The sequence below is a fragment of the Heloderma suspectum genome, chromosome 1, assembly GCF_057233095.1.
Source record: "Heloderma suspectum isolate Gila_16-S chromosome 1, 16-S_ref, whole genome shotgun sequence".
NCBI classification, from domain to species: Eukaryota; Metazoa; Chordata; class Lepidosauria; order Squamata; family Helodermatidae; genus Heloderma; species Heloderma suspectum.
In genome coordinates, this window is record NC_139458.1 from 35,600,271 (window position 1) to 35,613,128 (window position 12,858).

The window sequence follows — 12,858 nt, forward strand, 5'->3', positions numbered from 1 at the left end:
GCTTTCCGTGAGCCCCTGCCAAAGGAAGTGAGGCAGGTGGCTACTAGGAGGAGGGCTTTTTCTGCTGTGGCACCCCGGCTCTGGAATGAGCTCCCTAGTGAGGTTCGCCTGGCACCTACATTGCATTCCTTTCGGCGCCAGGTGAAGACCTTTTTATTTTCCCAGGAATTTTAGCATTTTAGCTTTCTAGACTTTTAGCTTTGCTGTTTGAAATCTGTATTTTAAACTCCTGCACTGCTGCTAGGTTTTATTGTGGTTGTATTGTTATACTGTGGTTTTAATGTTCTATATATTTTAAATTGTTTTATTGTGTGCTGTTTGGTTTTAATTTTTGTGAACCGCCCAGAGAGCTTCGGCTATTGGGCAGTATAGAAATGAAATTTTTTAAAAAAATTACAATATAAAATAGATATTCCAATAAAGAATTTCAATACTTGAGTTGCACTACTATAACCTGACTGTAGGTGGTGCTTGAAAACTGTATAAACATAAAAGTAAATGTTATTTAAAGATGTATGAGAATTCCGTTTGGAGGGGTGAAAACTTGATGGATTTTTCCGGTTTGGTCCTGGTGGATTTTGTTTTGTTTCCCCCCCATTGGCATCGACTTGATCTGTAGTGAGTTGATCCAATATGCAGATTCTGGTTTTGTTTTTGTTTTTAATGATGGCAAGTTGCCACCAATTTGATTTTTTTTTTGTGCATCTTGAAATCTGCACACGTTTAAACCCCCCCTCCAGTCTTTTGAAAATACACAAGAATGCAGATTCAGCAATCCAATATGTGACATCTCACCTTGTCAATTTCCTTTTATGTTTCAGCTGTCAACAGGAGCAGTAAGTGGAGTGGGTAACATACAAGGTAACTGTCAAGGTGAGACTGCATACAGCTTAATTTGTGCACAGTTGTGAATGACAGGGGAGAAAATAATAGTAAGACAAAGGAGGAACCCATTTGCGCAATTCAGAAGCATCAAAAAAGAAATGCGAACAAAGTAAATCCACCAAAGCTGGTGGTCGTGGGACAATACTTCCCACTCAGCAATGTAATCCTCTCACTAGTAGGTGTTGAACTGACACTTGTCAGTGTCCTTCTCCATTTCAACGCTTCCCTGAGTCTCCAGCAAGTCAAGAAAGGGGACTTATTGGCTCTCCCTGGCCCGCTTTTCATGGCTTCTCTTCTGTTTACTGCCCAGCCTTTAGGTTTGCACAGATTTAAAGTTAACTGAAAATAGATGTAACAACTCCTTTTTATTTTTATTTGAAGGGAAGCTATAAGCAATGCTGGAAAGGAGCAGACATGCTTCAAAACACTGGCTAAGCTATAAAGGTATACAGTGTTTACACACTCTTATCAACAACTTTACACAAAATAGCTGGGGGGTAGTAGTAGTAGTTCCCCATTCCTCTCAGTTTGTGCCTATTTATTCATGCCCATTTTATGCCTCTCAATTTGATTGTAATGATGCTTCATGTTGTTTTTATCCTATCAAATATTTGATTTTTGTGTATACCACCCAAAATCTTTTTGGATAAAGATGCAGCTTATAATATTTTTAAATGAAATATAATAAAAAAAATTCCATGTCACTTCCTCGCTCTTTTGTACATACACATGCCCCACACCTGGTGTCCTACTGGAACTGAACGCTTTTCTCAGGGTATTCTGTGATGTGAATGAAAGAACTTCTCAGTTGTGTTCTCTAGTGTTCTGGATTCTCTTTTTCAATATAGATTGATTCTGTATGTATAACTGAATGTTGCTAATGGCATATGAAATTGCAAAGAAAATATCAGCAGTGAGTGTGAGGCAGCAAGGTTTGCTGTTCCTGTACCTTTTGGGTATGAATAGAAGGGAAAAATCTGACAGGTATGGGTCTCTTGTCACTGTGGCAATATGTTCTGGCAACCATAATGGAGCAGAAAGAAAGCTAGGGACAATGGGCTAGGCTGATGGTTTGAGCTGGTCATATTCTTTTGAACTAACCAAACAGGTGTTTAGCCACAGGCTTCTAGCTGGCCTATTATTCTTTCTTAACAAATTCACTTCAACATTTATTATTCTGTCAATAGTCCATGATACTAAACACTTGTGATACTAATATTACTCATGATTTCAACCAGTGAGGAGCAAATGAAAGGCTAAAATGAATGTATATAGGTTTATATGAAAATCTGCACTGGAAGCCAGCATTTGGGTATGTCAGTATTTTGTACTTTCGGGTATTTAAATACTATGTTATTTGCTATGTTTAATATTTTCTTTATATTTTTAATGTCCTGATCATCAGTTTAAACATATTTTGCTCATATTCTTGCTATGTTATCTGTGCAGCTCAGTTCTATGTATATTTACCAAAATGAAAGTCCCACTGAGTTCAACAGAGCTCACTTCCAAATAAAAGTGCACAAGATTGCAGCCTTTATGTCATGATGACCCCTGCCCCCTGCAAAAAGAAAAAAGAAAAAAAAGAGACTGGAACACTGAATGGTCACTGCTTAGTAAATAAATTAATTGTCCTGTCCTGAAGCTCTGGCACTAGAGGCAAGCAAACTAAAAATATAATCAGACTTGTCATTTTAGTTGCTGAGAAAACATTAATACTCACTGTGAACAGCTAACCTTTCAAGGAAAGAACACATGGATCTAAACAGTGATGTAACCGAAATAATAAGTGCCAATGTAGAAACAGACCCAGTAAAACTGTATGTTCAGCAATCCTAACCATACTTAAAGATCCTTAGTAAAAACATTATAAGAGGGTATAACATTATATACTTAGTATAACATTATAAGCCTGATCCTAACAGTTTCTTTAAAAAATACATAGGAGATGTCTGACACCAACAGGACTTCACCACATGTGCAGAGATATCTCCTAAGCTGGTAGGGATCCAAGGCTCATGGGGCATATGTCCAAATGTGGTAGACTTGTCTAGTGGTGACTAAATTCTGGGAGGCAATTTTTGGTGAAATATCTAAAATTACCAAAGCAGACATATGATCTAGCCTTAAAATGGCTCTATTACTGCTTTTCAACAACTGCCTTCTCCATAAAGATGTATTTTTCTGATGGTGACATTGTGGATGGAAGTGGTGTAAGAGGTGGGGTTCCCCAAGGATCTGTATTGGGACCAGCACTTTTTAACTTGTTGATTAATGATCTGGAGTTAGGAGTGAGCAGTCACTGATAACACCAAATTATCCCCTCAGAGCGAAACAGGGGGCTGGTGGCTGTTCCAGAGTGCCCCACTGGCCCTGCTCTTCCACCATGGCAAATGCCACAGTGGGAGAGCAGCTGGTGGGACTTTCCAGAGCACCCACTGGAGGTTGTGGGAGCAATGGCACAATTTGCCACTCTTCCCACTCTGCCACCAAAGGTGAAGGCTTCACCCTGTCCCATGGGAGGGCCAACCCTGATTGCTGGGAAACAACAATGGGAGATGGCTGTTGCTCTCATCTCAAGCCTGTGAGCTTCTCATGGGCATCTGGTTGGCTGCTGACGGCAACCAGTTGCTGGACTAGATAGGCCTTTAGTCTGATCCAGCAGGGCTCTTCTTATGTTCTCATGTGACACTGGAAATAGCTAGTAGTCAGCTCAGTTGAACAATGGTATAAGCAGATCTGGAGAGTTGCCTTGCTCAAAAAGTTGACACAATATTCAAAGTTGACATGGAGTCTGCCTAAGCCTGAGGACTTTTACATTCATAGCACGCATTTATTTCTGATCTTAATATGGATCCTGTTGTTCCTAGGTTGTCGTATTTTCACTTGCAGTTCTAGACAGACATCCTGCCCTGAAATTAATGCCTATTTTGCTTGAGGATTAGTTTCTTAATTTTGCTTTGATCAAATCGAGATGTCTTTCTTCCCTTAACGTTGTTTTTGTTATGTCACTATTGCTTTCTTTTTTTTTTTACTTTTTCTTTGAATCATTTCCCTCTAAAGCCTAATAAAAACTTTCTTAAGAAGCCCAGTTGTAGGCTTAGTTGCACAGAGGTGAAGCAGCATGAGTCCAAACACCATGGTCTCAGTCAGAACTGGTACACAGGGGCTCTTCCTTTGTTCTAATACTGCTGCGAAGGTCTACATTATTCAGAAGTTCAATTCAAGGTGATTTTTGTTTCTGGAATGGGGAGGGGAAGGAACAAGGTTGATGGAAAAAAGCCTCTGTTGCTCCCTTGTACACCAAGGGAATTCCTGTCCTGACAAGAAACAACTGAAAAGGGATTTTGCTTTATGTTTAGAGGCAAGTGGGCTGGAGCTATCCAACCCCATTTGCTTTACACAGAGTACAGGAAAGCACTTGCAATAAATGCCTGTGATTGCGCCAGAAGAATTACTAGAGATCTGGTTTGCCAGTCAACAGGATATTGCAATGCTAAAGAGAAATGCATAACTTCCTCTAGATTACTTGTAAAATTTCATATAGAGTCTGTGGCTTCAGGATGAGATAAGGCTCAATGCAAAGCAGTAGTGGATATATGATTCTAAGATATTTCTTTAAAAAGTAAGAAGCTTAACTGAACATAAGAAAAGCCATGCTGGATCAGACCAAGAGTCCATCTAGCCCAGCATTCCGTTCATGTACTGGCCAACCAGCTGTTGACCAGGAACCCACAAGCAGGACACAAGTACAGCAGCAACCTCCTGCCCATGTTCTGTAGCAACTGGTGTACATAGGCATACTACCTCTGATACTGGAAGTAGCACATAATCATCAGGACTAGTAGCCCCTGATAGCATTTTCCTCCAGGAATTTAACCCCCTTTTAAAGCCACCCAAATTGGTGGCCATCACTACATCTTGTGGTAGTGAATTCCATAGTTCAGCTATACGCTGTGTGTAGAAGTACTTCATTTTATCTGTCCTGAATCTCCCACTAATCACCTTCATGGGATGACCCTGGCTTTTAGTAGTATGAGAGAGGGAGAAAAATATCTCTCTATCCACATTCTCCCCTTCATGGATCACTACCTTGTTGTGGTGAAGGGGCTTGCGTAACTCAGTGAAGCCATAAGCTATGCTGTGCAGGGCCACCCAAGACGGACAGGTCATGGTGGAGAGTTCTGACAAAATGTGGTCCACTGGAGAAGGAAATGGCAACCCACTCCAGTATTCTTGCCATGGAACGTATCACAAGGCTAAAAGATATGACGCCGGAAGATGAGCCCCTCAGGTCGGAAGGTGTCCAATATACTACTGGGGAAGAGCAGAGGGAATTTCCAAGTAGCGCCAGAAAGAGTGTATCAGCTGAGCCAAAGCCGAAAGGACACTCAGCTGTGGATGTGTCTGGTGGTGAAAAGAAAATCCGATGCTGTAAAGAACAATATTGTTTAGGAACCTGGAGATCAATGAATCAAGGTAAGCTGGAGGTGGTCAAACATGAGGTAGCAAGATTGAACATCGACATCTTGGGAATCAGCGAACTAAAATGGACAAGCATGGGCGAATTTAATTCAGGTGACCATTATATCTACTACTGTGGGCAAGAATCCCTTAGAAGAAATGGAGTAGTGCTCACAGTCACCAAAGGGTGGGAAAAGCAGTACTGGGGTACAATCTCAAAAATGACAAAATGATCTCAGTATGAATCCAAGGCAAACCATTCAACATCACAGTAATTCCCAACCACTGATGCCGAAGAAGCTAGGGTTGATTGGTTCTATGAAGACCTACAGCACCTTGTAGAACTAACACCAAAAAAAGAGGTCCTCTTCATCATAGGGGATTGGAATGCTAAAGTAGGAAGTCAAGAAATCACCGGGATAACAGGCAAGCATGGCCTTGGTGTACAAAATGATGCTGGACAAAGGCTAATAGAGTTTTGCCAAGAGAACACACTGATCATAGCAAACACTCTTTTCCAACAGTACACATGGACATCACCAGATGGTCAATATCGAAATCAGATTGATGATGTCCTTTGCAGCCAAAGATGGAGAAGCTCTATACAGTCAGTAAAAACAAGACCTGGGGCTGACTGTGGCTCAGATCATGAGCTTCTTGTTGCAAAATTTCGGCTGAAATTGAAGAACGTAGGGAAAAACACTAAACCATTCAGGTATGACCTCAATCATATCCCTTATGAATATACCGTGGAGGTGAGGAATAGATTTCAGGAATTAGACCTGATAGACAGAGTGCCTGAGGAACTATGGACGGAGGTCCGTAACATTGTTCAGGAGGCAGCAACGAAATCCATCCCAAAGAAAAAGAAATGCAAGAAAGCCAAGTGGCTGTCTGAGGAGGCTTTACAAGTAGCTGAGGAAAGAAGGGAAGCGAAAAGCAAGGGAGAAAGGGGAAGATATATCCAACTGAATGCAGAGTTCCAGAGAACAGCAAGGAGAGACAAGAAGGCCTTCTTAAATGAACAATGCAAAGAAATCGAGAAAAACAATAGAATGGGAAAGACTAGAGATCTCTTGAAGAAAATCAGAGATCTCAAGGGAACGTTTTGTGCAAAGACGGGCATGATAAAGGACAAAGAAGGCAGGGACCTAACAGAAGCAGATGAAATTAAGAAGAGGTGGAAAGAATACACAGAAGAACTACACAGGAAAGATCTTAATGTCCCTGATAGCCATGATAGTGCAGTCACTGAACTTGAGCCGGACATCCTCTAGAGTGAAGTCAAGTGGGCCTTAGGAAGCATGACTAACAACAAAGCTAGCACAGATGACAGTATTCCAGCTGAGCTATTTAAGATCCTAAAAGATGATGCTGTTAAAGTGCTGCACTCAATATGCCAACAAATTTGGAACACTCAACAGTGGCCACAAGACTGGAAAAGGTCAGTTTACATTCCAATTCCAAAGAAGGGCAATGCCAAAGAGTGTTCAAGCTACAGCGTACAATTGCGCTCATTTCACATGCCAGCAAGGTTATGCTCAACATCCTACAAGCTAGCCTTCAACAGGATTCAGCAGAAGGTAGAGAACTACCGGAAGTACAAGCTGGGTTTCGAAGAGGCAGAGGAACTAGAGATCAAATCGCCAATATTGGCTGGATCATGGAGAAAGCAAGAGAATTCCAGAAAAACGTCTATTTCTGCTTCATTGACTACGCTAAAGTCTTTGATTGTGTGTCTCACAACAAACTGTGGCAAATTCATAAAGAGATGGGAGTACCAGACCACCTTACCTGTCTCCTGAGAAACCTGTAGGAGGGTCAAGAAGCAACAGTAAGAACCGGACATGGAACAACCGATTGGTTCAAAATTGGGAAAGGAGTACGACAAGGCTGTATATTGTCGCCCTGCTTATTTAATTTATATGCAGAGTACATCATGAGAAACGCTGGGCTGGATGAATCACAGGTCGGAATTAAGATTGCCGGGAGAATTATCAACAACCTCAGATACACAGACGATACCACCCTAATGGCAGAAAGAGAACAGGATCTAAAGAGCTCTTGTGGAGGGTGAAAGTGGAGAGTGCAAAAGCTGGTTTGAAACTCAGCATTAACAAAACTAAGATCATGGCATCTGGCCCCATCACTTCCTGGCATATAGAAGGGGAAGAAATGGAAGCAGTGACAGATTTTACTTTCTTGGGCTCCAAGATCACCGCAGATGGTGACTGTAGCCATGAAATTAAAAGACGCTTACTCCTTGGGAGGAAAGCTATGGCAACCCTAACCAGCATAGTAAGAAGCAGAGACATCACCTTGCTGACAAAGGTCTGTATAATCAAAGCTATAGTTTTCCCAGTAGCAAGGTATGGCTGTGAGAGCTGGACTATAAGGAAGGCTGAGTGCTGAAGAACAGATGCCGTCGAACTGTGGTGCTGGAGAAGACTCTTACGAGTCCCCTGGACTGCAAGGAAGTCAAATCAGTCCATCCTAAAGGAAATCAACCCTGACCGCTCATTGGAAGGACAGATACTGGAGCTGAAGCTCAAATATTTTGGCCACCTAATGTGAAGAGAAAACTCCCTGGAAAAGACACTGATGCTGGGAAAGATTGAAGGCAAAAGGAGATGGGGACGGCAGAGGATGAGATGGCTAGATAGCATCACCGATGCAATGAATATGGACTTGAGCACACTCCGGGAGAGAGCGGAGGACAGGAAGGCCTGGTGTGCTATGGTCCATGGGGTCACGAAGAGTTGGACATGACTGAACAACAATCCACATTCTCCACACCATGTATAATTTTGTAAACTTCTATCATGTCTCCCCTCACCCCCTTTCTTTCCAAGCTAAAATTCCCAGCTGTTGTAACTTGTAACCTTCCCTCATACAGGAGATGAACCAGCCCCTTGATCATTTTAGTTGCCCTTTTCTGTACTTTTTCCAGCTCTACAATATCCTTTTTAGGTGTGGTGGCCAGAACTGTAGGTATTTTAATCTGATGTTAGAATATGTACCAAATGTAGCCACACACATAAAATGTAACAGTCCCTATAAGCATCTGCTAATGAACTGATCCATGCAATGTAAACAAAACTTACTTTCCCTTTGGGTTTTCAGAAATCACTTTCAAACTTCATTTTGTCTGAGCCCAGGATCTTCTCTATAACTATCTTCTAGGGCATAACTATCTAGAGAATTCTCAGAAGCATTTAATAGCCAATTCTTTCATCATACAATTCTAACCAAGGGGTTGCATCATGCAAGTCAGAAAATTTTTCAAAGGGTCACTAGTTCCCCTGCTCAAGATAAATCAGCAACTTTGGCAAATACATCACAGCTCTCATAGCCCAGTATTAAAGATATTCTCTGAACTTCAGCTTTTGAGTGGGGTAAGTTTAACATCAGTTTTGCCATTTCTGGTTATCCTAAGGCCAGGGTTGTTCTAGAAACGTTTGAACTGTGCAGTGATGACTCTCAACAGAGAGTCTGTGGAACCTTAAAGACTAACAAATGTAATGTTGTACCAACGTTTGTGAACTACAGTCAACTGTAGTCCATTATAGTTGACTATAGTCCACGAAAGCTTATGCCACAATAAATTTGTTAAGGGGGCGATCCTATGCATATTTAGACAGAAGAAAGTCCTACAACTCCCAGCATTCCTTAGCCAGCCAAGCTTTCAAGACTTTTTTCCGGCTAAACACGCATAGGATCGTTCTTTTAAGGTGCCAGAAGACCATACTGATTTTGCTGCAGCAGATGTAATACCATTTCCGGGACTGGTAAAAAAAAATAACCCAGAAAGTGGGTTCTGCCGTTCCTGTTCTGCCCCTTGCAAACGGGTGGTGGTGGTGGTGCCCAATGTCTTTAATAATAAAAAAAAAAATACTGTTGGAAGAACAACAACGAGAGGCAACATCTTCGAGAGACCCCCCCACGCGGCGCCAGCGTCAAGAGGTCCAGTCACTCACCGTCTGTTCTACGTGTTTAAGCAGCAGGCTATCTGTCTCGTTCCAGCCTCGTCCCACCCAAGAGGCGGGAGCAAAATATTTACTTGCAAGTGGGAAGAAGGTAAATTGGATGGGAGGGAAAGGCAGAGGCTCCTGATAGAGGCAGCGCGACCGATTGGCGCGGGAATTGAACCAATGAGCGCGCGGGCCTTTTGGCGGACAGAGGGGAGGTAACATGCAACGGTCGCTGGCCAACCGTCGGCGTGGTGTGTAGTCTCGCGGGCCAATGAGTGCTCGATTCGCCCCCCTCCTTCTCTCAGAGCTTCAGTGAGAGGAGGGGGGGGGAAGTGGATAGAATCTCTTCGCTGTTACAGCCTCTTCTCCCTCCCCCCCTTGTTTCTCCTCCCTGCCCGTTTGGGAGCATTTTCTCTCCCCCCCCACCCCAGGAATGGGGGACGGTGGGTGAATGAGAGGAGGTCTGAAGGGTCGGGGTGGCCAAGGGGGCAGTGTTAAAATTAGCGCATAACGTAGGCGCTATTATTATTATTATTATTATTATATTAAAAAAAAAAAACAACGCTCAAAACATGGAATACGTTTCTTGAGAAATAACATCGCCCTGGGATTTGGGCGGCGGTGACACGAAGCCTCTGTACCTCTCCCCCCCCCCTTGGCGCTGAGGGGAGAGGGAAGGAGAGGAGTGAGGGGAGTTCCTGTGAGGAAATGGAGGGGCCCTCCGAGCGCCCCGCCGAAGAACGGGAGCGGTCTCTCTTCACCGTCAAGCATGAGCTGAAGAACGGTGAGTGTGCCAGCCCATAACGAGGGTGCTGGCGAGGATGGAGGGCGAGGGGCCAGCGGGGAGTGTGCGCGAGGAGCCTCGTGAAACGGGGCAGGGGGAGGTTAGGGTGGGGTCGGGTCCTGAGGGTCGGAATGTCCCGGGGAGGGAAGGAGCTGAGGCGACGTGGCTGCGTGCGAGGGGGCTGCTCTGGGGCAGGTCGGGGGGAGAGGGGAGCCTCGGGGGCCGACTGAGTGGGTCGCTGAGGCGCTCAAGGAGGACGTTGTTGACGGGCTGAGGAAGGGGCGGCGACTGGGGCCGGGAGAAGGACTCGGAGGAGAACGGGGGAGCGGCGGAAGAGGGTCTGGGAAAGCGGCAGCGGTGGACGAGGAAAAATGGCTTGGGTGGGGTGTGCGGGACGACAGCGGGAGGAAGGCGCGATGTGTCAGTCAGGGATGAATCCTACTGGGGGAGCGGAGACGGGCGCTTTGGTGCCTGGAGAGCAAGACACCTGCATCCCCTTGTCTCTGCATTTTGTGACTGTCTTTATGCAGCTGGTGCTGGTCCAGGGCATGGACATTTTTCTAGTTTCCCCCGCTTCTTCTGTTGCCCCAAATGCTGTACTTTTATTGTTTATCCTCTTGTGGTGTTAATTGTTGTTTATACGGTATAGCTCTAGTCAGGGCAACAATGAGCACGTTGCAGAGAAAATCAGCTGTTTTCTCACACCCCCTCCTTAATGTTGTTAAGTTGCGGTGGTTTAAAAAAACAAGAAAAAGGGAAAAAAGCTTTGAGGGCAGCTCGAGTCATTTAATGGAAAGTAACTTCTGAACTTCATAGTATGTGAACCAGTACTTACTATTTCATTTATTACAGCCATGTATTACAGACAGTGAAGCAGTTTATTTATTTATTTATTTCATTTATTTCATTTCTATACCGCCCAATAGCCGAAGCTCTCTGTTAAGTTAATCTCTTATAGTTAATGCTATAAGGGTGCAATCCTGTGCACGTTTAGACAGAAAAAAGTCCTACAACTCCCAACGTGCCCCAGACAACCTTGCTGGACTTGGGATTTGTAGGACTTTTTTCTGTCTAAATGTGCATAAGATTGCACCTTAAAATAATTAAAGTTGCAATCCTGTGCATGTATCAACAGGAAAAAGTCCTCCAATTCCCAGCTTGCCCCAGCCAGCCATGCTTGCTGGGGCATGCTGGGAATTGTAAAACCTTTTTCTATCTAAACATGCATAGGACTGCGCTCTAAATCCCACTTAAAACTCTGGCCTAGATAGCTTTGTAACTGACTATAATAAAGCATTGTGGACATTCTAAAGAAATAACTGGTAGATACGTTACAAGAGATGCATAAATTCCTTGAAACATGTAAAGATGGGAAGATTGTCCTGATGGTAAAATCAGGAAAAGATAGTGCAGATTTGCATCTTATTTTGTTTCATATCATTGAACAAAAATAAGATGTTGACAAATTCTTGCATCTCAGTTAAAACCAGTTGTAGCCAAACATATAAATACTGATTTAACAGATTTAATTCCTTGATGTAAACTCTCTTGTAATACTTGGGAAGTAATAGACCGTATACAGATTTCGTTTGGCCTGTTGGACAAGGTTTAATTTTGATGAACCATTTTTGAAATAAATTAGAATTATTTATACAATAATATCAAACATTTCATAATGGTGAATCCTATGCATCTTTAGACAGAAAAGAAGTCCTACAGCTCCCAGCGTTCCCCAGCCAGCACCCATAAGCACCTAAAAGTAAGATATAGGACAGAATTATTTAAACAAGGTTTTCAGTTAATGGACTCTCTGCTAGATTATTTTAATATACAAACAGGTACTCGAAAGGGGTTCATACTTATGGGATTACTTTTTGAAATTTCAGTATAACTCTTTGCTGTTTTAAATTAGAACAAAGCAATAACATCATGTTAAAAAATGGTTTAGCGTGACATGAATGAACCGAAAGCAAGGCTTGTGCCTGCCCTCTTCTCTCAAATGTGATGTGCAAGCACACCAGAAATGTGGCCATTAGGTTGGATCCAAAGGATCTGTTCAATGAATTAAAAGAGCTTCAGTTCAAAAAAAGATACCTTCTGTCAATGGAATTCAACCCTTGAAATCAACCATTCATTATAAGATACTGAAGAGACTGTTCTCTATCAGACATAGAAACCTGAAATGCTGGAGAGACAATAGAGTTAATAGATCAATAATTCAGGAAAAAAAAGGGAGAGCTTACCTAAGTGGTTCAGTCTGACTCTATTCACATTTTCAGAAATTGAGGATGTCTTATTTTTTAATAAGTTAAAACACTAGCTTATGTATTAAACTAGTATATCACATGTTACCATGTAACTAAAAATGTGTAACCATTTTTAAGCATAGTGTGTGAAGGCTGCAATCCTGTACACAGTTTCAGAAGAAGGTGAATTCAGGTCCAGATGTATTTCCAAATACTTATTTACTAGTGAATATACCCAGCTTCGCAATGGTTGGAATAGTCCTTAATTAGATACAGTGAAGCTTTCAAGCAAATGTACACAGCTGTCAAGAGCTGGACACATTGTCCCCGCCCTGTCTGAGAGAAGGCATGCCCATTGGCACTCCTAGGCATAGCCCATGCCATGGAACACCACTATAGCCCCCTAAAGGAGTGGTCTGTCTACTCCATTCCCCTGAGGGGGACTGCCCTTCAGCAGTGGGGAGGGGGCAGGCATATAATGGTCCCTCGGCCTACTATTCTCCCATGG

General features: G+C 43.0%; 2 protein-coding genes across 5 annotated transcripts in view; one reads left to right on the forward strand and one right to left on the reverse strand.

Moving 5' to 3' along the window:
- DGLUCY (D-glutamate cyclase) overlaps positions 1-9,420 on the reverse strand; it is a 46,229-nt gene extending 36,809 nt beyond the window's left edge. The window contains exons 1-2 of one of the 4 annotated variants that reach the window (XM_084840724.1): positions 9,327-9,396; positions 2,356-2,446 (exon numbers count right to left, since the gene is read on the reverse strand). The gene's annotated coding sequence lies outside the window, so the exon portion shown is untranslated. Of the gene's footprint in view, positions 1-2,355; positions 2,447-9,326 lie in introns of all 4 variants that reach the window. The other 3 variants (XM_084840757.1, XM_084840767.1, XM_084840749.1) reach the window with 3 other exon arrangements.
- Positions 9,421-9,892: 472 nt separating this feature from the next.
- The window catches only part of RPS6KA5 (ribosomal protein S6 kinase A5), a 58,493-nt gene continuing 55,527 nt past the window's right edge, over positions 9,893-12,858 (forward strand). The window contains exon 1 of the mRNA XM_084840785.1: positions 9,893-10,104. Within this exon, the coding sequence (XP_084696911.1) occupies positions 10,029-10,104 (76 nt within the window). The 5' untranslated portion in view covers positions 9,893-10,028. The remainder of the gene's footprint in view (positions 10,105-12,858) is intronic.